The 26,387-nt window shown below is 43.8% G+C and overlaps 1 protein-coding gene across 1 annotated transcript in view; it reads right to left on the bottom strand.

Moving 5' to 3' along the window:
* Nucleotides 1-752: 752 nt before the first annotated feature.
* The window catches only part of atp8b2 (ATPase phospholipid transporting 8B2), a 136,440-nt gene continuing 110,805 nt past the window's right edge, over nt 753-26,387 (bottom strand). The window contains exons 24-30 of the mRNA XM_034174795.1: nt 19,364-19,587; nt 19,163-19,246; nt 15,837-16,082; nt 15,577-15,715; nt 11,566-11,696; nt 2,216-2,815; nt 753-1,964 (exon numbers count right to left, since the gene is read on the bottom strand). Of these exons, the coding sequence (XP_034030686.1) occupies nt 1,866-1,964; nt 2,216-2,815; nt 11,566-11,696; nt 15,577-15,715; nt 15,837-16,082; nt 19,163-19,246; nt 19,364-19,587 (1,523 nt within the window). The 3' untranslated portion in view covers nt 753-1,865. The remainder of the gene's footprint in view (nt 1,965-2,215; nt 2,816-11,565; nt 11,697-15,576; nt 15,716-15,836; nt 16,083-19,162; nt 19,247-19,363; nt 19,588-26,387) is intronic.

Genomic DNA, 26,387 nt, shown 5'->3' with positions numbered 1-26,387 from the left:
TTTAATTGGTGGTTTGTATGTCACATGATGTTGATCATTCGTCCCATTTGCCATTTTGGTTCCATTTACTGTGCAGTTTTGGTTCCATACATTTTGTGCCGTTGCACGCCGCCACTACCTTAATACTGCAATGGTGCTTAGTTTAAAAACAAACATGGCGGGGTTTGTTTTGGTGACAGACGATGATTTGAACAAGCTTGTTGATGGTGCTCATTCTTCTAACATAAAAAAACCCAAATCCAGTACTCCGTAAGCCATCTGGAGGCATTTGCAGTATTCGCTGGGACCTCTCTAGCTGAAGTAGAAGCGCTGTCGGATAAAGAGCTCAACAAATTCCTGCTGCGATTTTTTTGCTGGACTGAGGAAAGCAGACGGCAGTCTGTACATGAAGAAGTCAATGCACTGCATCAGCTACGGAATACATCGTCATTTTAAAGCTGTGACAGATATTGATATTGGATTGCTATTTATAGTTTGTGTTGGACTGTTTGGAACCTCTTGACCTCAAAGGACCAGTGATGCACAGCAAAATGTAAGTCCATTTTCTCTTGTTTATAATTAATAAAATATTAAATGACAAGGATCTACTTTAGGTGTTATATAAAACAAATAAATGTTTTTTCATTTGTGCAATGGAAAGAATATGAAATGTTCCATTCATCTTTCACCTCACGAAGTATTCTCACCACTGCACTCACAAACATTCATTATTTGTATAAAATATCTGAACAATACAAATCACACACAACAGAATCATGACAGAATGTTTAATGGAGCTTTTTACAAACATCCTTACAGACTGTAAATGGTCACAATTTGATTGTTATTCTTCACAAAGCTTCTCGGAGTTCAAAACTGCCACTTAACTTGTCTTTTCTGAAAAAGTCCCAAATAAAGTAAAAGCAAAAGCGTTACAAGCTCGTCTTACGGTGCAACTAAACTCTGCCATTTTAAAACACATCAATATGATGCAAATAAAGGGAACCCAGAGGAGAGAGAAGTATGAAAAGAGGTTTTGGCAAGAGTCCTGCTGCAGTGGCTTGTAAATGAGTGTACTGTTCTCACTGAGAACTAGTTAGCACAGTCTGGAACATATTATGTTGACAGAAACACTTTCACAGCTAATAATAATGCCTGCGGTTCTTTGGCTAGAAATCTTTTTATGCTGCTCAAGTCATGGTTGATTATGCAAACTTCTACATGGCTGTGTATGTGTGGTTGTTACAGATCCAAAACTTTATTGGTGAAGTTACCACATCTGATGCTGTTCTTAAGTTATGTTATGAACAACTGAATCACAAAATGCCAAATTATATTGTGATCTCTCACAACCGTCACTCATTTGCAGTTCATATTATTCATCATTCCTTTTCTGATGCTTAACCGGGTCTGGGTTACAGTGGCAGCAGACCAAGCAGCTCATCTCACACTTCCCTATCCTCTGCCGAGTCCTCAAACATATCCCGGGGGAATTCTGAGGTGTTTCCAAGCCAGCTAGGAAATATAATCCCTCCAGCATGTCTCGTGTCTTCCCCCAGGGCCTCCTCCCAGTTGGATGTGCCTGGAAGACCTCCCTAGGGAGACAACCAAGGGGCAACCTCACCAGATGCCCAAATTGTTTCAGCTGACTCCTTTGGATATGAAGAAGCAGATTTTATATGTCTCACATTAATAATAATAATAATAATGTATTATTACTATTATTATGAGACATATAAAATGGAACAAACTGCACTGTGGGCAGCAGATTTATAAGCTATGACATTGGTGAACCTGTGAGCTGCTTCAATACTGTTCCCAAAAGACACACCTCACATCCTATGAGTGTGCACAAACAGTAGGTGGACAGCAGCAAGTGGGTTCCTTCACTCAATCTGGCTGGTTTCTTTGGCAACGCAGGGTGAGCCTGGGCTGGTGGACACACTGGCACGCTCCCCAATACCCCTCCACTTAAAGAGAGCTTCCTATTGGACAAAGGAAATAATATATATTAACACAGATTTAAAGGCGCAGTAAAAAAAGACAAACATTTTTTTGCATGTGCACATTACTTCATGATACCCTTGCTTGGTGGCTTCCCTCACAATGTCCAGGTATAATATAAGTCCTCATGCATGGATTGCGCACAATCACAAGCCACAGAATAATCTCCAGGTCTACTTTTTCATGAGGATAACTTGGATTTTTACACACAGGGAAAACAAAAACTGCTCACCTGCACAGTCCCCAGACTGAATGTCCATCCTCCAGATGACTCTCCCGCTTGACTTTTCACTGTTGTGGGGCTAAAAACAATCCCTTTGGATGTTGAGCTTGGCTCCTGCGGTGTAGCTGTTTCTGACGCCGGTGCTACAGCTAGCAGTGTGTGTGTGGTTTGCGCAGGAACCATCTCTGTATTTTGGCCTGATGCTGTGCTTGTTTCCTCCTCGATGGGTGTGTCTTGTGACCCACCCAGGACAGAAGATGAATGTGAAAGCGGTGGAACTGATCCAGAAACACAACTGGGAGATGGGCTACACTCTCCCGAGATGGCGGGAGGAGTGTTAGTGTGTTTCTTTCGGCGGAGTGTGTCGATCCAGCTGGAGCTGTGCTTTGAGGCAAAGGAGGCCAGAGCCAGAGAGGAGAGTCGCATGTTCTTCCCTGAGGTGATCAGCTCCCCAAAACCCTCCTGGTGGGCAAAGGCATAGCCGGACCTCCTGGAACCACCTCGAGCACCCAGACGGCCCTCTGACACACTGCCCACACCGCTCCACACACCATCACTGCAACCAACTTGCTTCCTTTTTTTCTGTCGCACCAGCTGGGTATAACGCACCTGCAGGAAGGAAGGTATTACCTCCAACATCATACAAGCAAATAAATGTAATAACTATGTAGTTACAGTTATACTGTCAGGATATGGGATTATACAGTAAGTGAATACAAGTTAGAAAGCCATTTTTAAAAAAAAATGACGTTAGAGCAGATTTCAAATTCTAATAAACAGCATTCAGAAAACACATACGAGGGGCGACAGATATTTTGAACCTGACCCAGAAAAAGTGGGGTGTGGTGCTCCATCTTCAGCATTCTGAGACATTGTGACTCACTGGGTGCAATGTTGAGAAATGTTTGTTTTTGTTGGTTTTCATCTGTGCCTATTGAATAGGTGAGGTTTTGTGGCCTAAAGGTTGGAATATGGTGTGGGATTAATAGTTTGAATTTCTTCCCCTGAAGGGAAGAAATTCCAGTGAACAGAGAGGCCACGACCTATATTTGGTAGTTACATCAGATCATGTGTCCCCCGGATATGCGCAAGAGATGCTGGGAAGCACACAGGGACAGCCAGTCGGAGTGCAAAAAGGCAGCGTGACATCAGCTTGCTGCTCGCTTGAACAAAGAGGGCAGAAAATGCTCCAAAACAGCTCATTTCTGAATAAATCTAATATGTTTCTCATATATTTTATAAAAGTTCTAAACCTAAAAACACTGTTTTTGAAACCAGCTGACACCTCTGAATTGATTTACAAGATATCTCATGGATGTTAGTGTGCATGCCCCGTGAACGCGCATCACGCAAGTGCATCAGGTCAAAGGTCATCTCAAAACCTCATGCATGTGCACATATGCTTCCTCCTGCAGATGGTGTTAAAAGGAAAGAAATTATTCGCCATGGAATTCCCCCCAGGTAAATATGTTCTCGTCATTAAAATGTAATCTTGCAACAGGCTTCAAAAATAAACTGATAATACAGTATAATCCTTGGATTTCAGTAGAAACTAAATTTTGTCAGTTTTGTGAAATCTGAAAGGCTGTACAGCTTTAATCTGCAACTCGTGTGAATCACTGAGTTACCCGTTCCCAGAAGATTGGTAAATGATGTCACCAATGCCTTTCTTGCTAAATTCTTGATAAGCAGAACACACTGATGCAATAAGCGTTTCAACTCTTTCCTGTCTCAGAATGTAAACAAGTATACTAAGTCCCTTTGGCTGCTCCCTTGTTTGCACTCGGGGTCGCCACAGCAAATTCAAGGTGGATCTGCATGTTGAATTAGCACAAGTTTTACATCGGATGCCCTTCCTGACACAACTCCGCATTACATGGAGAAATGCGGCAGAGGTAGGGTTTGTAATGGGAACCTTCCGCACTGAAACCAAGTGCGGTAACCACTTGGCCATATAGAAGTGTAACTATAGAATATGATTTTGATACAGCTCATTCAATTGATAAAGAGCTGGTGTTTTAAACGAGTCATCAAGGGATGACATATACCCCCAGTCACCACAAATCAATAATACAAATTGTTGGGGGATCGCCCAAGTACACGCTCATGTTAAATATGAATTAAATTTTTCAACTGGTTCTTGAGATATCGCGCTAACAAGGGTGGCAATGACCATATCTTGAATATCTTGTGGTAACCTTGAAATTGACCTCAAGGTCACCGTAGTCGACTGGTATAGGGGGATCAACCAAGTGCACACGTATGCTAAATATGAATGAAATCAGTCAACTGGTTCTTGAGATATCGTGCTAACAAGCGAAAATGGACGGATGGACAGACAGGCGGATGGATATGCTAATTGCTATATACACCCATATTTTGGAAAGGCCAATGTAACTGTGTTCTTTGGATGCCTCACATTCCTGTGTTTTTCTGTTAAAATGGGGCCCGAATTAGGTTATATATATGTGCGCACACAAAGCAGAACCCGTCTGCAGGCTTACAAACCACACAACACTCAGGCACGTCTTTGTCAGGATGTGAGGTTCTGCCTGGTTTTGTTTTCATGCTTTTGCTATGTTTGCTTCTGTGTAGTCTTATTCTCTTGTCGGGGTTTTTCCCTGCTTGGATTTTACTGTCCCTGTCTCTCTTGTTTGTATCTCCTGTCTCTTGGTGGTGGGCGTTTCCCTCTCCCTGGCCACACCCTCATTCTGGTGAGTTCCACGTACACTTGCTCCCAGTCTACACCTCATCACTTGGGTGTATTTAAGATCCTCTTTTTGCCCCGTTACCTCGCCAGATTGATGCGCTCTATGCCTTCTCTCCAGCCTTCTTTGTCTCGTTCTCGACCTGCTTGCTTCCCGTGTTCTTTGACCTCTCGCTTGTATTTTCGACCACGCATCTGCCTGATGTTCTTGCGCTTGTTTGCCTTGTTGGATTGCCTACCCGTGTACCAGACCCTGTTTTTTGCCCAAATAAACTGCTTTTGTCTACTAAGCCTTGAGTCCGAGTCCAGCATTTGCATCCTGTCACACCCGTTTACCAGTCTTGATAGATCAATCTGGCCAATGATGGATGCAGCGGACTCGGCTCCGTTCCAAAATGCCGTACACTACCACAGTAGGCAGCTGGCAGAGCAAGAAGACCGGCTCACAGCTCTCAGTGCCGGTTTTAGTGAGCTTGCACAAAGACAAGAGGCCTTCATGTCATCTGTAAGTTCCCAAATGGAACTTCTCTTGTCTAAGCTCGACATTCAGGCCGGCCCCGCCCCGGAGAGATCCAGCCAGCCGCCACCTGATCCACCGGCTGCCCTACAGGCTTCCGTAGCTGAGTCTGCCCTCTGCACCCAGCTCTCCCGGCCGGAGCGATTCTCCGGGGAGACCGGAGATGTTCTGCCGTTCATAACCCAATGTGAACTGCATTTTGAATTAATGTCCACCATGTTCCCGTCAGACAAGACCAAGATAGCCTACATGATCTCGCATTTATTTGGCCAGGCTGCAGCGTGGGCTACAGTGGAGTGGAGCCATCAGGCGCCATCTTGCTCCTCCCTCCAAGCATTCACTACAGCCTTGAAGCAGGTCTTCCAGCACACGTCTCCGGGACGCGAGGCGGTGCGCTCCTTTCTAAGGCTGAAGGAGGGCACTCGCCGGGTGGCAGACTACGCTGTTGACTTCCGGTTCTGGCTACCAAGAGTGAGTGGAATCCTGCCACCCTCCTCGATGCCTTCTACCAGGGGCTGGCTCCCGACGTACAGGATCAGCTTATTTCCATCAATCTGCCCCAGGAATTGGATGATCTGATCGCCCTCGTCATCTGGATCGACCGGTGCTTATCAGAGCGCTCGCGCCGCGAGCCTCGTTATGCTCCTCGACGCTCCGTAACGCCAAATCCCGGACCATCAAGCACCCAACGCGCAGACGTCGAGGCAACTTGGCAGGGCCCCAACGAACCCATGCAGCTGGGCTGAACAAGGCTGTCTCAGGAGGAACGGCGCCGCAGACGGGACGAAGGACTTTCTTTTTTTGTGGACAATCTGGGCATGTGGTCACTAGTTGTCCAGTCAGGGGTGCCGCAATGAGGTCTCAAGTGTCAGTGCGGGTGAGTCACAGTTCAGTTTCTTCCTCAGTATCTCTGAATGTAATTACTGCTACATTGGAATCTGCTCATTGTTCCAAGGTTGTGCATGTCTTTGTGGATTCTGGCTCAGATGCCAATTTAATGTTATCCTCTCTCTCCAGGTCCCTGCACCTTAAGTTGTTTCACGTCGGTCGCCCTCTGGTGGTCAGGGCAGTGGACGGCCACGAATTAGGACACATAACACATAAAACACAGCCTGTCCATCTCACAATAAATAGCAACCATGTTGAAACCATTAGCTTCCATGTGTTTGATCAAATGACTCACTGTGATCTTGGGCATCCCTGGCTGCAACAACACAGCCCAATTCTGATTGGTCTAAGGGAATGATTAGGAATGGGATTCCTCCTGTTCTGAGAAATGTTTAATCAAATGTGAATCCCAGCAACAACCTGTTTTTTCAGACCTCCAGGAGGTTCCTATCTGCTATCATGATCTAGCGCCTGTGTTTAGCAAAGCTAAAGCTAAATTGCTCCCTCCTCACCGTCCTTATGATTGTGCAATAGACTTATTACCCAGAACCAGTCTGCCTCGTGGTAAATTGTATTCACTGTCCGTCCCAGAACGCGCCGCCATGTTGGAGTATATCCAGGAGTCACTCACTGCCAGCCTGATACGACCATCCTCCTCACCAGCTGGAGCAGGATTTTTCATTGTTGAAAAGAAGGACAAGATTCTGCGTCCGTGTATCAATTATCGGGGATTGAATGAAATAACAGTCAAGAACCGCTACCCACTGCCACTGATGACGTCCGCCTTTGAATCATTAGAGGGGTCCAAAATATTTACCAAGCTAGTTCTACGAAACACCTACCATTTAGTCAGGATTAAACAAGGGGATGAGTGGAAGCCTGCCTTCAATACCCCCACTGGTCACTATGAGTATCTCGTGATGCCTTTTGGGCTTACCAATGCATCTGCAGTGTTCCAGAACCTAGTTAATGACGTGTTGCGAGAGTACCTTAACAGGTTAGTTTTTGAATATTTGGACGATATTCTGATCTTCTCGCCAGACCTTGAAACGCACACCCGACACGTGCGAACCGTATCACAGACCCTCCTACAAAATGATCTTTATGTCAAGGTGGAGAAATGCGAATTTCATAAGTCAACAATTTCCTTCCTTGGTTTTGTTATTTCCGAGGGAAGGATCCACATGGACCCCGACAAGGTGGCAGCAGTGCGGGATTGGGCGGTGCCCAGTAGCTGGAAAGAGTTTCAGAGGTTTTTAGGATTTGCAAACGTCTACCGTAAATTCATTCGTAACTTTAGCTCTGTTGCCGCACCCCTTTACGATGTGACCTCCTCTCTCCAGGCATTTAAATGGACCCCGGAATGCAATGAGGCCTTCAGGGTCCTAAAGCAGCAGTTCACAGCCACCCCCATACTACTCCTTCCTGACCCCGCGCGGCAGTTTGTGGTGGAGGTCGATGCTTCAGATCTTGGTGTGGGTGCCATCTTGTCTCAAATGAGTCCCACAGACAGACGGCTGCATCCATGTGCCTATCTGTCCGTAAGTTGTCTCCGGTGGAGTGCAACTACAGCATCGGCGACCGCGAATTGCTGCCGGTCAAAGTGGCCTTGGAGGAGTGGCGACACTGGCTTGAGGGGGCACAAGTACCATTTCTCGTGTATGCCAACCATAAGAACCTGGCTTATTTACGCTCGACAAAACGCTTGAACGCTCATTAAGCTCGGTGGGCAATTTTCTTTAGTAGGTTTAATTTCATCCTTACTTATCAACGCGGGACTAAGAAAGGCAAACTGGATGTATTATCCAGACAATTTGTTGGCCCTGACCCTCCTGCAGAACCTGGTAGTATCCTCCCGGCTTCTTGTTTTGTTTCGGCCCTCACATGGGACATCGAGTCACGGGTTAGAAATGCTCACGGTAATGATGCTACTCCGGCAGGCTGTCCAGCGGGGAAGCTATTCGTTCCAATCGCATTAAGAGGGGAAGTTATTGAATGGGGTCACAGTAGCTGGTTTTCCTGCCACCCAGGTATCAGGAAAACCTTATTTGTCATTCAACAGTGATTTTGGTGGCCACGGATGGTTGTAGACATTACCGAGTTTATTAACACCTGTCAAGTATGTGCCATGTTTAAGACCTCCACTCGTCCTTCCGCCGGTTCATTATATCCACTGTCTGTTCCTCGGCAACCCTGGACTCATATCTCTCTTGATTTTGTCACCGGTTGTCCGCCCTCAAAGGGTCATACTGTGATTTTAACTGTTGTGGACCGCCTCTCGAAGATGTGTCATTTTGTGCCTTTATTGAAACTGCCCTCTGCTAAAAAACTTCCCGAAATAATGCTTACACATGTCTTTCGTCTCCATGGCTTTCCGCAGGATATTGTCTCTGACCAGAGTCCGCCGTTTATTTCTGGATTTTGGAGGGAGTTCTGCCGTCTCCTCGGAGCCGCCTCCAGCCTTACGTCTGGGTACCATCCCTAGGCAAACAGTCAGTCTGAACGGTTTAATCAAGCGTTGGAAAAGGGTCTCAGAATTCTATGTTCACAGCATCCGTCAACCTGGTCCTCGCAAATTTCTTGGATTGAACTAGCCCACAACAGTTTACCATCGGCGTCTTCCGGGTTTTCTCCTTTTCATGTGGTTTACGGTCATCAACCTTCTCTCTTCTCTTCCTCTATCCTTTGTTCCTCTGTTCTGCCTGCCCTTTGTCTGATTGTCAGGTGCCGACGAACCTGGGAGGGGGCTCGTCGGGCCCTGGGTCACTCTTCGGCCCTTTATAAGGTGGCCGCTGACCGTAAACGGTCGGCTGCCCCGACTTACTCGGTGGGACAGAAGGTTTGGTTATCCACCCGTCACTTGCCACTCCGTGGGGTTTCCCGCAAGCTGGCTCCTAGGTTCGTTGGTCCCTTCCCCATATCGAAGATTATAAATCCTGTTTCCGTCCGTCTTCGGTTGCCTCCGTCTATGTGTGTTCATCCCACATTTCATGTTAGTCACGTCAAGCCGGTGAGGTCTAGCCCTCTGTGCCATCCGGCCGTTCCCCGCCTCCGCCCAGTTTGTGGGCAGGGGACCGGTGTTTTCTGTGCGGCGGCTTCTGGCTTCACGTCGCTTTCAGTATCTGGTTGATTGGGAGGGGTATGATCCCGAGGAGTGGTCGTGGATCCCCTCCCGTTTTATCCTGGACCCCGGTCTCATCCGGGATTTTCACGTTGCCCATCCTGCTGCTCCAGGGCCATCTGGGGCTGACCTTTGTGTGTGGGGGGGTACTGTCAGGATGTGAGGTTCTGCCTGGTTTTGTTTTAATGCTTTTGCTATGTTTGCTTCTGTGTAGTCTTATTCTCTTGTCTGGGTTTTTCCCTGCTTGGGTTTTACTGTCCCTGTCTCTCTTGTTTGTATTTCCTGTCTCTTGGTGGTGGGCATTTCCCTCTCCCTGGCCACACCCTCATTCTGGTGAGTTCCACGCACACTTGCTCCCAATCTACACCTCATCACTTGGCTGTATTTAAGATCCTCTTTTTGCCCTGTTATCTCACCAGATTGATGCACTCTATGCCTTCTCTCCAGCCTTCTTTGTCTTGTTCTCGACCTGCTTGCTTCCCGTGTTCTTTGACCTCTCGCTTGTATTTTCGACCACGCACCTGCCTGATGTTCTTGCTCTTGTTTGCCTTGTTGGATTGCCTACCCGTGTACCAGACCCTGTTTTTTGCCCAAGTAATCTGCTTTTGTCTACTAAGCCTTGAGTCCGAGTCCAGCATTTGCATCCTGTCACACCCGTTTACCAGTCTTGATAGTCTTTCTGTGTCCCCACAAGTCTCCAAATGTTATTTCAGTGAGCTCACTCCCTCTCCCCTCCTCTGTCCTCTCACTCGTCTCCATATCTCTCCTTCTCTCACACAGCAGCCACTGGTGCCCCAAATATGAGTGGACTGGATTTAAGGTGGGCAGTGAAATTCAACACAATAAGAAAAATGGCTCCCAAGTTGGATTTGGATCCCTTCCTTCATAAGAAAGAGTCGCTGAAGAGAATTGGATGGTTCACGAACAACACAACAATGCTATGAACTTTGCCGAAAACTTCACTACATATACCTGCACCTCATTCATTAATTCGATATAACGGGACGCCGTGGACGGTGTTATCCTTTACTTCTCACAGTAAGGTGTGATATGTGAGCATGTGAACTGGTTGGAATATGCGTGTCTCACGGTCCATGTGTGAAACTTGAGAGCCCTGTTTATTCACAGTACAGAAAGAACTAAACGAGTAAGAAATATCAATACACATGGAAAAAATTTTAGTTTTACTCTGGCTTGACTCGAGGTTGATACTTGTTGCCTTTGTGTGATGTGTCAGTTTGTCTTATTGGATTAATGTATAAGCTCCAACAGCAGCAAACATGCATGATTTTAGTGTTTACATTTTTAACTTCAGATGTTTTTTTTTTAGATATCCTGCTGTCCTCAGACAAACGAAGAAACAAACAGATAAACGTGTGAACTCCTTGGAGGAGATTACCGAGTCCAGTTGATGACAAAGTTTAGACACTCTCACTGACAAAAGGAATCATAGTCATTTGCAAACTGAATGCTGAGAATTCAACAGTTTACATGAAAAACACAATTTGGATTCATAAGTAAAGATTTATTTTGGAAACTTTCTGGACTTACTAAAAAAAGCGGGGGGAAAAATGCACAGCAAATATACTCATATTCCTGGCTGTGTTATGCTGTCGAACAATTCGGGTGTTTTTTGAATTTTGATTGTTAACAAGGAAAATTATATCACCAAAATATAGAAGATAATAAGTCTTCAGAATTTAAAATTAAAATGTTACAAAATTACAGTAGAAAAACAAAACTTCTTCACACCACCCAAACAATAGACGTATTGGATGTTGCACTGAGACAAGACAACCAACAGCTTGTCTGGAGTGTGTATAAAAGGAACTGGAATTGTTAGGGTACAATGACTGAGTCAGTATTTGCTGGAAATTTAGAGAGTGATGGGTCAGTGACGGCAAACACACAACGCACATCACCGGATTTTGTGGGTGTCGTTATTCATGGTCCGAGTTCAACGATTTGAGTAGAGTTTGAAACAGACAAAACAGAAAACATGTTTCATACCTAGAACTAAGTGTGTGTGTGTGTGTGTGTGTGTGTGTGTGTGTGTGTGTGTGTGTGTGTGTGTGTGTGTGTGTGTGTGTGTGTGTGTGTGTGTGTGTGAAGGAGTGTTTTCTCACTGTGTCTGACAGCTGTGGTTTGAGGTCCAACTTGAGGAAGCGGAACGCCAAAACTGGAACTATGCATATTGCTGTTGCCAGTGCAATTGTCAACCACACAACTGGCTGCAATAATGTGCTCTGGGCACTGCCTGCGTGCGCACACACACACACACACACACACACACACACACACACACACACACACACACACACACACACACACACACACACACACACACACACACACACACACAAAATTTTAATACATTTTTAAGAGAGTTGTAAGTTAAGATCATGTTACATCAAATGTCATCATACTATAATCTCAGCAATAATCCCCCCATGTCTTTTGTCTGATTTCTAACAGGATGAAGGTCGACCCCAGAATCGCCCTTAAAAGTTTAATTTTGGCACATGTGAAGATCATTGGGGTTCTGTCATATAGCCCCTGATGCCAGTTGATGCTTTTACCCAGATTCTGTAGAGTGAAGTGGGTGAGAGCCTGTGACCTGCTTTGGACGTGACCCCAGTCCATCATGGGTTATGCTGCGTTTACACATAACAACAACAAGTCACGAATGCCACGAATTACACATTCTTGGCCGCTGATCACGAATGTGATTATTCGAGGCAGAGGCGTCAGGTGTCCTCAGGAACTGCTGCAACCTGTTACCACACGTTACGATTAATGGCACGTGTTGCTGGAGAATTATCAGGAACCATTACGCACGGTCAAGAATAATGTTCCGCGTTGTTGTGCGCTATGGTGCGCTATTGCGCGTAACAGCGCATCATTAAGTTCTGTCACTTTGTGAACGAGGTGAATTGTCTCCACACACACACACCCATATTCATCAAACCGAATTCAGATCGCTCCAGTTTTTCAGAAGAACTTTGTGACTGCATGTGTAGTTGGGCTTTGTGCCATGGAGTGGCGCAGAGAGGAGGAGGAGGAGGAGGAGACGGACAGAGCCAGATGTGTGGCTTCATGCGGCTCTCGTCTCACGCATTTTCCCAAACATCAGGCGCAAGCAGCAGGTGGAACACCTGCAGGAGCGTGCTGAAGAGCACTGAAATGAGACTTTTATCTAACGTGGTGTCAGCAATCAAACTGAATGCGGTGCAGCAGGGTTTAATTGTGTGTACACTTCTTCCTCCGCTGGACTGGAGGAGGTGCACAGATGTCTGGCTGCACGTGAGTCTCCTCTCGCTCCTCTGGTTCCTCTGGCTCAGACTCGTTCTCCTGCTCATCGGTTACAACAGCAGGTGGAACACCTGCAGGAGCGTCATGAGGAGCTTCAGCAGGAACTGTTATGTGGAACGACATTTGGCTGACATCGCATCACTGTTCCTTTTCAGCATACTGCATCAAACTGAACACTGTGGAGCTGAGTTTAATTATGTGCACGTGACAGAAAATTGATTCGCCATGGCGCGCAGTGAAATGTGACACCGCGTTACAAGTCGTGTCAAAACTTAACAGTTTCCGTGTCACTTCGTAATAACGCGTGACAGTTTGGGCTCCAAGAACCATCACAGGAACCACTATGAACGTTGTCACATGCTATTAAGGATCAGTACTCATCAAGACGGATCAATACGCTCAGTTGCGACCACCACGACGTGAGACGAAATGAGGGTGGTGGGTGACACTCGTGGAAGATTTTTTGACAGCCAAAAACATGCTCCACGAATATCAAGAATATCACGCACCAACATGCCCTATTAAGAAACCTATTCAGATGCGTTAAGTCACGTTAAGGATGTCAGGAATGTGTCACGAATGACAGAAAAATGACATTCGTAACGCGTCTTGCTTATGTGTAAACGCACCTTTACTTTCCTAGCCAAGAATGGCACCTATTTAAAGCAAGGTGGACTGACAATTCAGAAAGAGCACTTTGTCCAAGGACACAGACTGGTAATCAAACATACTGGTAGCACAACTCCTATCCCACTGAGCTTGTCAAAGGTCAATTTTTCTACTCTTCCTGAAATTCCCAAGGGAGGTCAAATTTACCAAGGGTCAATCACTAAGGTCAAGATCATGTCTGTCTGTCTGTTGTTCTACTTCTCCAAGGTCCTTTGGCTGATTTTTTACCAAACTTAGTATGTGGATGAACGTTGACCCCTTAAAGGGTTCATTCGGGCACAATTGCTGCTTTTGGCACTGAACAGATGATGAACTCTTTTATTTCCACTTGCTCTGAGGTTCTGGATGTTGTTGCTCCCTGTAAAGTCATGCGTTCTAAGCTTAAGCAAGAACCGTGGCTTAATGATATCACGAGCGCAGCTCGGCGTGACTGTCGGAGGGCAGAGCGCAGGTGGAAACAAGACCGTTTGGAGGTTTCAAAACAGATTCTTAAAGAGAGCTGGAATAATTATCAGAGGGTGGTTAAAGCTGAAAAAAATAAGTATTTTTCAGAATTGATTTTAAACAATCTTGGCAAGCCTCGTATTCTTTTTAAAACAATTGATTCTGTTTTTAATCCCAGTCTGTCCACTTTACTGGAAATCACAAGTGAAACGTGTGAAAAATTTCTCCACTTTTTTATTGATAAGGTTGATGCCATTAGGGCCAATATATCACTGTCCCCGGTGTGTCATTGTGTAGCAAATCAGTGCTCGTGTGTTTTTAGTAACTTTCAGCCTATGTCAATGACTGTGCTGACAGGAATAGTTAGGCATCTAAAACCCTCTTCCTGTCCCACTGACCCGGTCCCCCCTCGCTTTTTTAAAGAGGTTTGGGACACCATTGGCTCTTTTGTCAGAGAAATTATTAATAGTAGGCTATCTTGTGGAATTGTGCCTTCCTTTTGTAAAAAAGCTATTGTGGAGCCACTGATCAAAAAACTGGATTTGGATCCCACGGCTTTTTCAAATTATCGACCTATCTCTAAGTTACTGCTTGCGCCAAAAATTTTAGAGAAATGCGTCTATGCACAGTTGCAGCCTTTTTTAGATACAAACGGCACATTGGATCCATTTCAATCAGGGTACAAGGCATTTCACAGCACTGAGTCTGCACTTTTAAAGGTTTTTAATCTCCTTTTAACAACTGATTCTGGCAGTTCAGCCATTTTAGTGCTTTTAGACCTCACTGCAGCTTTTGATCTGACAGAATCAGGGTCACACAGAGCAGACTGGATTGTATATTATACAAATAATAAATGTTTATGAGTTCAATGGTATGAATATTTCATGAGGTGAAAGTTGGAACATACCATTCAATGAGGCGAAGACAAGTTGAATGGTTTGTTCCAGTTTTCACCAAATTAGATATTCATTCCATTGAAAGAATGTAAAAGCATTCATTATCTGTTTTATATAATGGCTAAAATAGATCCTTGTCATTTGATATTATATTAATTTATAAACAACAGAAAAGGTACTTACATTTTGGTGTTCGTTACTGGTGCTTAACAGTCCAACACGAACTTTAAATAGGAGTTCAAAATTGTTCTCAGTAGTCCGTGATGCCGTGCATTGACTTCGTGTACAGACTGCTGTTGCTTTCCTCACTCCAGCGAAAAAAAATTGCGTCAGAATTTTGTCCAGCTTTTCATCTTAATTTCATCATAACAGCTCTTCATGGCTCCAGATGGCTTACGGCGTGATGGATTTGTTTTGTTTTGTGTGTGTGTGTTAGACAAATTAGCAGCGTCAATTAACTCCTTCAAATCATCATCTGCCAGCAAAACAAACTCCGCCATGTTTAGCTAAACGTGCGGTGGTCGGGGCGTGCAATAGCACATTTCATATAGCACCAAAATTGCACACTAAAAAGAACTACTGCACGGTCAATGAAACACAACAGCAAATGGTATGAATAATCCATGTCATGTGACATACAACCCACCAATCAAATGACAAGGATCCACTCAGCCGTTATATAATACTGCATGAGTGACGCAGTGTATCAGGATGCATGTAAAAACAAATATCCTCAACAGATGCTTGTTTTTGTCCCAATCAATGATACTGGTACTGCAACTGATAATGAGTACAGAATAAGAGAAAGTGACCAACCTACGAAGTGGAACTGTTTGGGAAAGAGCCTGAAGAGAGTGTGACTGTGCAGCGCAAACATGATGGAGAAGTAGGAGCCCAGGGAGCCCCACACAAACACGTGGTTAATAACGGTCCAGAACCCTGTGTCAAGAGCGATCTGTGCAACCACACAAAACACAAAGACTTAAACACACAAATAACAGAAGAGGAACCCTGTAAAAAACACACACTGCGGCGCAACAGATGTGAGGAAAGCATTTACTTCTATCCTTCCTCACCTGTACACTGACGACAATGACCAGGGCTGTCGCTGTGGTGACAGCAAAGGTCTGATAATCAGCGAGGGGCTGTCCAGTGCTCTGTGTGGCAGAGGACAGGACGACATAGGGGACAAAGAAGAGCACCACTGATGTGTAAATGCCCTGGGTGATACAAATGAAGAATTCTCTCTTGTTGAACAGCAGGTTGAGTTGGCCTGGCTCATACAACTTAGGATACTCCAGACTCCTGTGGTCTGGAACATCCTGCAGGAAGACAAAAAAGATGCAATAAATCCAAGTCCAGACTTAACACAAACTTATTTTCCCTTTCGTATGGCTAGCATACTGCCATAGTATAGTACTATGCTTTTTACTCTTTTAATTCATTTTATTAGGAAGCAGAGCGTGCTGTAGCCTCAACTTTACCTAAATTCTGGGTCTTTTAGTGAAGCTTAGGGCTAGTGGCCGGCAATCACCTTAGCATTTCTTCTGTTTTCTTTTTGCTTAATGCTGACAAATTACACTGTATTTGTTGTCTTTCTGATGCCTGATTCTGTTTTTTTTCTTTTCTCTCTGTTTGAGGTGCGGCTCAATGATGGGTGTGGTATCTGTTACAGAAGTCCTCCTGTCCTGTGCACCGGCAACATTTCCTGTATATTCGTTTTGTGAATTGTTTTGTAATTTGTGTCATTAGCATGGCCCAAGCAGAGGGTCTCAAGCAGAGTCTGGTCTGCTTGAGGTTTCTTCCTCAGAGGGAGTTTTTCCTTACCACTATCCCCTGTGTGCTTGCTCTGGGGGTTAGTAAGGTTAGATCTTACTTATGTGAAGCCCCTTGAGGCAACTTTGTTGTGATTTGGCGATATATATGAAAATAAATTGAAACTGAACTGAAATAAATAAGAAGGCTTCTCTCCATCTCTCTGTTATTTAGATTATTTAGTACAGGTCAAATTTTAAGGTTTTGCTATTAACATACAAATTCATTCATTTGTTTCCCTATCTGGCATATCAAATTAAACCTTATGTACCACCCTGTGCCCTGCATTCTCAGGATGAAGGCTTACTGTGTATTCCAAAGGTAAAGAAGAAATCAGCAGGTCACACAGCTTTTTCGTATTGTCCATCTCTTCTCAGTAACAGTCTGCCCACTGTCTGATTCTGTTGAGTTATTCAAATCAAGATTAAAGGCTTGCCTGTTCTCTCTATCTTGTAACTAACATAGATTTAGTTATATTGAATCATTCATCGCCTTACCTTCATTTATTGCCATTACTGGTCGACTGAGGAATTTTAGTGAAGCACAAAACACTGTTGTTAATGAACATGTTAGCATTTTGTTTGTTAGTTCACTGTTGTCTGATGGTGTTACTGTGAAATGCTCATTCTGGCTGATTGATTTCTGGTTTGTTCTGTGTCTAAGGTCACATTGCGGCCATGACCTGGGAGTTGCCAATGTAATTAGAGGTTCATAGATCCTTCAGCCATCCATAAGATCTGCCAAGATCCTTGCATGTACTCCCCATGTAAACATGAGTTTCTGCCAGGCACTCTGGTTTCCTCCCACTATCAAAATATGCACATTAGGGTCTAATTCTTTCTCTGCCCTTGACGGAGGTAGTGTCTTTACATCAGGAGTTGGTCCTGGGGTTGGTCCTCCAGACTATGGCTGCTCACTGCTTCTGCTGGTTGAACTGTGTCTAGCTGTAATTAGGATGAGTTAAATGTAAAGGACAAACTTTGTATGCATCCATGTACAACGACAACAAAGTCCTTGCTAGGTCTTTGTAAAGGCCCTGTCACACCTTGATGATTTAGCCAGCGTATGCCAATCATATTAGAAAACGCTGGCATTAAGTCCAATGAATTAAGGGAAACTTTTTTATAACTTAAGAGCATGTTGAAGCACGTTGAAACATGCTGAAACTCCCTGATATATGCCCTAATAAGCTGAGCTCTTCAAAAAATTTTGGGCATGCTGAAAATTTTCAATGAATGCCAGCATGTGATTCACACGTCCCGCACATGTGGGACATAAGTTGCAGGTAAGTTATGTGATTGTTGGCACGTTTCTTGTAATTTATTCATAAGTCTAAATACGTCCATTAATGCTGACCACTGATTGGCTGAAAGCTGCAGTCCTCATGCAGACAGACTGTTTCATTCGTACACGTAGTAAATCTGACCTGTTCATTTCAGTCCAATTCACCATCACAGACAGCCATGAATCCACATAAAGCTCCTGATTTTTAAAAACGGTGTCAGGAAATATTTTAATTAGTGGCTGGAAACGTAGCATTTTAAAGCAAGTCCCTCCATGGTTTTTCTGCTCCAGGTGCGTTTCTCATACCGGTGTTGCGTGCTCTGATCACACATAAGTGCTGTGATGATTTAAACTTTTAAAGCGTCATCGCTGTGGTGTGATCATCAGACGACCTGATCAATCGGTCAGAGTGATCACTCCTGATTAATGCGCTATAACTCTTTAAAGCGTCATAGCTGTCAGTGTGATGATCAGATGACCTGATCGATCAGGTGTGGTCACGCCTGATTAATGCGCTGCTTAAACATTTATAGCACCATCGCTGTCGGTGATCACCACACTAACAGATCACACAGCACTTCATTCAGATCACACCTGATCGCGGTTGACTGGCGTTTTAAGAGTTTAAATCATCAGAGAATTTATTATTCAGGTCTGTGATGACCTGATTAGGTCTGATCAGATGACAGCGACGGTGCTTTAAAAGTTTAAAGAGTAAAAGCACTCCATTCATTCACAGTGTTTACCACAGCCAATCCACTCATCAGCATTCTGTACAATGAAAATGGTCCACCAAGATAAACAATGAAAATAAAAAAAATAAATTAATGTTAAATTACTCTGTTTCTGACCTGCACCAACGGTGCAGTAATGACCCAAACCACTGGGTGGAAACAGGGCTGTCACATATGCTGGATAATCATCAGGGTGTGACAGCTGCATTAATTTATTAGATGTACACTAGAGTGTGCCAGAGTTTTTAATACGGTCAGCATATGCAGGCTAAATCGTCAAGGTGTGACAGGGCCTTAAGCAAGACAATTCTACGCCTCAAATACTCTGCCCAGAGTGAGTGCATGTGTCTACACAGAGCAGATCTGAGTACAGTGTGCATGAGTAGAGTACATTCTCTGTAATTTACACATGTACATAGCGCAAACAAAGATCCTTCCAGCATGACTGACAGACTTTGATTTATGTCTCATATGATCAACACATTTTCAATGCTGTTGAGATTATGTTTCTGTCAGTCAAGTAATTGATATGATACTTGCACAAATTAAAAGACAAAACCTGATATGACCTGGTCAAAAATCCCCATGGCCAGCACAGGCAGGGAGGTGTAGACGATATTGTAGAGTGTGATGAAGTACTGATCATAGACTGTCTGGAAGAGAGAGGAAACACACATACAAGAAGTAAATATATGTTTTTCACAACCCTCTGTGGGGTCATGATGATGTCCTGTCTGTTAGGTTTCCTCCCATGACATCTACCCTCTGACCTGTGCAGAGAAGCCACAGAAGAAGCCGAACCAGAAGTGCACCATGGTGAAGGCAAAGTTCTTGTAGAAAAAGTAGCAGAGGAACCGGCACATGCGCAGGTAGGACCAGCGGCCGTGGACCAGCAGAAGGCGCTGTAGGAAGCGGAACTGGGAGAAGGAGTAGTCACTGGCCAGCACGGCTTGGATTCCCTCCTGACCTGAGATACCAACTCCAATATGAGCACCTGGAGAGACAGAAAAGGAGGATGTAGCTGTCAAAATGATATTTGCCTTTATGGAATGGCCTGTGCTTGCATTACGCTATGAAGAATTAATTAATTAAATAAATAACCACTTGCGCGCCATAAAAGTAATCACTTGCACACTAGAAAAGTACATGTAAAAAACCCAAACCATGACACCATCTGACATAGAACAGGCACTTTTCCGGGAAAAACAAAACAAAACAAAACAACAACAACAACAAAAAAAAAAGCAAACATTCCTATTTTCACACATAAATAGAGTTGTTGAATGTTTTGTGAAAAACTGTTCACACTCCAATGAGAACTTCAGAAAAGACTGATAATACAATACCTAAATGTTAGTTCAGATAATGTTGAATAAAGGATCCACAAGGATGTGAAGTTACAGGAAGGAGGACACAGGAGAAGAGGCAGAAAAGGAAAAGGAAGGAGACAAATAGTTTCAGATGAGATTCATGGAGCTCCGATCCACCGTGTCCTTGCCCATGTTATGTCAGTGAGGGAAGGTGGGCAAAGTCCAAGTTAGAACCACTTCACAGTAGCCTCTATAAGACCTTCAGAGAGGTATATAGGTAAGGGCCCCTTCACACATAGTGTGAATTTGGTCAAATTGCGCATGAAGTGCACATGAAACGGGAATCCCATGCAATATGTTTAAAATTGTAGCTGCCTCTTATGCCTCGTATACCTGTTGCTACAACTATTTGCACACACCAGTGGCTGAAAGACAGAGTATGCATTGTGAGAGCCCATCGAACCCTCTCGCAGCAGGTGTCGGCCAAATTCCAGGTGACACACCCGAACATCTAACATCGCTCGCATGGCACTTAGAAAATGTGTGGCCATCTGCACTATTAGTACGACAACAGTCAGCAGACAGTCACTTTCGAGCTGCATGTGAAATTTGTCTAAGTGCCCATGAGTGTGGCTTTGCAAACAGACACAGACATGTTGGTATGTGTGCTGAACTAACAGGGGGTGTCCGCCGACAGGAGCGGCTTCGGAGATCTGTGGATCTGGACGTCACGGTTGGGGAACACGTACTGTGTTTGGACATGGACTAACAACTGTCGACTGTGACGCACGTGTGTCTGCTTGCTGCCATGATGTGGGCATACATAAAAACATATTTCTCTGTTGCAATGGGCTGCAATGAGCGCGTGCAAGGCGTGCACATTGATAGGCTTGCACATTGATAGGCTGCCCCATGTGAAATGGACCATCAGATCATAACACTCAGCGGGTGATCTGAATGTCACGCCACCCACATGAGTGCTGTTCCACATGATGTGGTGTCTGTCCTGTGGTGCGCTGTCCGCAAGCCGGGGCCGGCTGGACATGCCGCCAGCAGATGTGGACATGATAAGACCACCCTGCTTCTCATTTATATCATTTCATGACTGTACGTCTGTGACCACAGATCATCTAAAGAGGAACAGATGGTTCATACTTGTATTGCCTGCTTGATAAGAGGGATTCAATAAAATGCCATGTTTTTATACATTGTGTGATTTTATTTTTTTGTTAAATACGCCCATGTCCTTCTTGATGTCAGGCATTTTCTCACACCTTTCACAGGACAGCAATGGTAGGTCAGTGGTAAAGTTTCTGTCTGGCAATCAGAGTTTTTGGAAAGTGCAGGTTCGAATCCCGTGGGTGGCATGTATTTTATATATTTTTTATTTTCACAGCAGCTGCGCGATGTGTAACCACATCGCGCAGCTGCTCACACAGTGTTCCCGTGTGCACCAACCATCACAACGGCATTGGGCAAGCCTGTTCTTTGGCTCAATGTTTTTGTGGTTCGCTCATACGAGCTGTTCCACCGTGACTCGCTCTGAGTTGTACTTATTAGTACTATGTGTGAAGGGGCCCTAAAGAATGTAAACATTGGATGTTGGGTAGAATTGTAGAAACCAGTGGCATAGGTGACTTTACTGGTGAGGAAAGGTTTACCGATATTGACTCTGTGGACAATGGTGTGAGCTTCACAGAATTAAAGAATATTATTAATATTATTATTTGTACACGATGAAAGTGTAGAGACATTCATTTATCTTGGCAGTGACATTAACATCTCAAGATTCTCAGTCTTAGAGACAGACAAACGTCTGGGAAGAGCTTACAAAGTCATGAGGTCACTGGACAGAGGTATTCTGCAGTGCTGATACCTTTGGGGGAGAACGAAGGTCCAAGCCTTTGAGCCCAGGTGCTTGCCTTTTTTCTGTGTGATTCTAAAACTTGAACAGTAACCAGTGACTTAATGCATGACTAGATGTCATTCGTGCTTGGTCTCTTTGGAGGATCCTTGGATACTCTTGGAATGACTTTGTGTCATTCCACTGTCCTATGTAACCGCTTGTTACATAGGGCAGTGGTCCACAGAATTTCTTCCTTGGAGACCCTCTATTTGAATCTAGGAAAAGTCAGCCCCCTAATGTGCTCACGCATGCACACACACGTGCACACACACACACGCACACACACACACACACACGCCGCAAAAAAGAAAGTGATTGATTCATTCCCATTTTTCATTGTTTGTTTTTGATAAAATATTTACTTTAACACAGATATAGTTTTAATTACAGTTTAATTCCCTTTTTTTCACTTTGGTTCATTCAAAGAAAACAATTATCTTTTAATTACTACTGATTACTCTATGTGCATTATTATACTTTATGTCACATTTGCACTTTGTACACTGTACTATATATAGAATTTTTGTACTTTTGTGTGATGTCTGAAGGCAAAGTTTGGTTCAGAACTGAAATTTTGTGGTTTTGAGTGGAGACTTTTGATTTTGGCATGGAAGTTTGTAATGATGAGCTTGCGTCTTTTGTTTAGACTTTTGGGAAATAGAGTAAGTTTCATGAAATGTGTCTTGGGCATCAAAAAAAAAAAAAAAAAAATGAAAAGCTGCTTAAAATTCTGCACGTGGCTGAGTGATGCATCTAGTGTACAGACTAAATGTCTGTGTGCTCGCCACCTCTCACTTTCAGCCTCACCGCTGTCTAGCAATGCTATTGCACAGCAAAAAGGGAGCCAAATGTGTAAAGCCTTGATCAGACCGAATAATGAACAATGAATAATAAGCCACGTAGCATGATCTTTTTGTGTGTGAGTCGAGTTATTCAAGAAACGTGGGAGAATATTGGCTCTTAGCGGCAGATTATTTTGGCTAATGAGGCTCATCTCTGAGTGTGGTGCTAATTTCATGAAGTTCAAAATTTTGCAAAAATAGTGTGGGGCGACTTGTGTTTGAGGTATTACAAGGACAAACAAGGATGTTAGAGGCATGTTAGAAGCTCAATATCCGAGTACCTGGCAGCTACGAGGACATTACAGGCTATCTGCAACAGTAAGTAAGTACAGTCAAATTTATTTCTAAAGCACATTTAAACAGTTTACACTGACCAAAGTGCTGTACATAGTTAAAAATAAATAAATAAGCAAGAAATATTCAAAGAAACAAAACAACTGATTACAACATCAGCAGCAAGATACAAACACAACAATCATTGACATGACAAGACATGGCATAACCAGTTAACAGTTAATTAGTAGGGAATGCTAGTGTAAAAAGGTATTTTTTGAATTTGGATTTAAAAACAGTAATAGATGGGGTATCTCTGATATCAGGAGGCAGATGGTTCCACAGTCGGGGACCAGCGACTGCAAAAGCTCTGTCCCCTTTTAACTTGAGATGAGTTCAGGGGACATGAAGGAGACCTTTACTGGAAGATCTCAAAGACCTGGGAGCAACAGCAGGATGAATGGCAGTAGTTATGTAGTTAGGGGCCAGGCCATGAAGAGCTTTAAAAACCATTAACAGTAATTTAAATTGGATCCTGTACTGGACAGGAAGCCAGTGTAATGTGGCTAGGACAGGTGAAATATGTTCATGTTTTTTCCTGTTAGTAAGCAACCTAGCAGCAGCATTTTGGACCATTTGAAGCTGTGACACCAGTGTCTGAGGGAGACCAAAGTAAAGAGAGTTACAGTAGTCTAGACATGAAGTTATAAAGGCATGGATAACTTTTTCCAGGTCACTGTAACACAGAACAGATTTGAGTTTTGCAATAATTCTTAATTGATAAAAGCTAGTTTTAACAACAGAAGAGATTTGTTTGTCAAGATTGAGTTGGGAGTCTAGAATTACACCCACGTTTCTTGCATACGTTTTGACAAATGGAGTGAGGGAGCCAACATTCCTGGAGATGGAGTTAATGGATTTTGGGGGCAGAGAGCAGGTTCCACTCTTTTCTCAGAGCAGGTTCCACTCTGAGAAAAGCCCTTGTAGCCTTTTTTAACATCTGTTTCCTGAAATTCCTTCAGAATTATCTGAATAATCACTGAAACTTCTGACAAATCCATACATGGCTCATTATTCAAGGTTATTCACGGTTTTATTATTCAGTCTGACCAAGGCTTAAGTCTCTCTTGCTAGTAGTACATAGCCTCTCCACAGAAAGCCCTATACCAGTGGTGTCCAAAGTATTCCAGAAAGGGCCAAGAGGGTGCAAGTTTTCTTTGCAGCCACTGACTCCAGCAAGTGATTTCACCAATGAACTCATCCCATCTGCTTAAAGGGATGTTCATCAGTGCCCGCAGAATAGAGATCATGACAAGACACATCCATAGTTTGAGACTGGTGGCCAGGCCCTGAGTTAATGTTATGACTGTTGGGGTCATAAGAGATGCTTTTTATCAAGAGTTCTCTAGAAGAGTGCAAGAGCATGAATCTGGTGGCACAGCTGATTAAGTGCAACACACATTGAGTTAAAACATATATGATAGTGCAGTTGCCAGCTTTGGAGTAAAAAGTGGGTGGAAGCACATACTGGTGTTCTCATGCCCTTGTTTCATGCAAAAAAGCAGCAATATTAGAACATAAAGCAAGCCTAACACAAGCCACAATGGACTGCTTTCAACTTGTCAGATTGGAGATGCAGGCACAATGCACAGCCTCATGAAAGTGGCTTTTGGCCCAAAAGTCTCAAAGACAGCACCACTGAAAACAAAAATAGAGAGGTCATCATTGACAAAGGCAAACAACTAGAAAGATGGGTGGAGCACTATTCTGAGTTGTACTCAAAAGAAGTACAAGAGAAATCCAGAATGGATAAAGTCCTACCAGTTAATCCAGAAGTAGCTGAGCTGGACATGATGCCCGGGGAGCGTGAACTTCTTGAGGCATTGAGTGCTTTACCAAGTACCAAGTGCTTTATCTCTACAAGATTAAAGGTGATTGAGGGGACTGCAACAACTTCAGAGCTGTCTTGCTGCTGAGTAAGATTGCTGGCTGTGTCTGCAACATCAAATATTCTGTGTCTGCTATCTTCAACCCGCGTGGAACTTCATGAATCCAAACATAATTTTAGGCATCTTATATGTATTCCTCTGGAACCACCCCAAATCCCAATAGTCAAAATGTCAACCCCAATGAGGTTTGGGTCTCATTATCATAAGGTCACTGTCCTCAAAATCACTGCTGATAAATGATCTAATTATGCATTACCGCCTAGATATAGCGCCAGTGACTGTGTGCTCATCTGAGTAATGCACTTTGTTTTTGATAGTATTCTGGTTTTTCTGTTTCCTGTTTCTTCAGCTTGGTAAAAGCTTTGGTAAAACCCTTGTAATTGTCAGAATGGCCTAAGCAGTGGGTCACTCCTCTGAGTCTGGCCTGCTTGAGGTTTCTTTCTCAACATCATCAGAGGGCCTTCTTCCTTACTACTGTCATCTGTGTGCTTGCTTTAGGGGTTGGCAAGGTTAGATCACACTCATCTGAAGCGCCTTGATGCAACTTTTTTGGGATTTGGTGCTGTATAAATAAAAAAACTGAAACTGAAAACTGAGTATAGCTGAGAAGGCCATTGCCAGCATAGTACGCAAGCGCCTACAGACGCTAGCAGAACGTGTGCTCCAGTCAGATGATCTGACTAGAAAATATGTACATATACTTGGTAAGACTTTTTTTGCATTGGCATACCAACATGAGCCGATAACGTACAGTACATACTCAAACGGTTTGTCATTGTACTTCACACAGCATAAGCACATAACAGACACATTGCAAATTTAAGAGTTAAACACTGAACACAATAACATGAAGACATCACTCACACTGCAACATGCATTTCCACATCCTACGTCACCGCTCCTAACACAGTGTAGACAAACAAGTAATTCTACTGAGAACTGCTTAAAGGTACCTAAATAAACCCTCTTCCTCTTTATGTGATCTTCTCAAGAGTAGAAAAGTTACACTTCCCCTTAATGTGTGAAACTCACCGCCAGCGTCGCGTGCACATCTTTCTGGACATACGTGTCTCAAGTAGTGGTTGTGTGTATTTACACTGGTATTTATACCATTTTGTGTTGCGTTGCTCCTCAGTCTTTCCACATCATTTGTTTTTGATAATTGCTTTTATTTCAGACTCTGGATCTTCTCTGATTTTTTTTTTTGTACGTGATTTTTACTGGCAGCAATCAGGCTGGGCTTTGTGGGTGTGTCTGCGTGTTTATTAGGTGGTTTTGCTGATACGGCAGTCAAATCAAATCAAATCAAAATCAATTTTATTTATATAGCGCCAAATCACAACAAACAGTTGCCCCAAGGCGCTTTATATTGTAAGGCAAAAGCCATACAATAATTACAGAAAAACCCCAACAGTCAAAACGACCCCCTATGAGCAAGCACTTGGCGACAGTGGGAAGGAAAAACTCCCTTTTAACAGGAAGAAAACTCCAGCAGAACCAGGCTCAGGGAGGGG

The sequence above is a fragment of the Thalassophryne amazonica genome, chromosome 7 (assembly GCF_902500255.1).
Source record: "Thalassophryne amazonica chromosome 7, fThaAma1.1, whole genome shotgun sequence".
Lineage (NCBI taxonomy): Eukaryota > Metazoa > Chordata > Actinopteri > Batrachoidiformes > Batrachoididae > Thalassophryne > Thalassophryne amazonica.
Note: the sequence above shows the minus strand (reverse complement) of the source record. Positions and strands in the feature narration are given on the sequence as shown.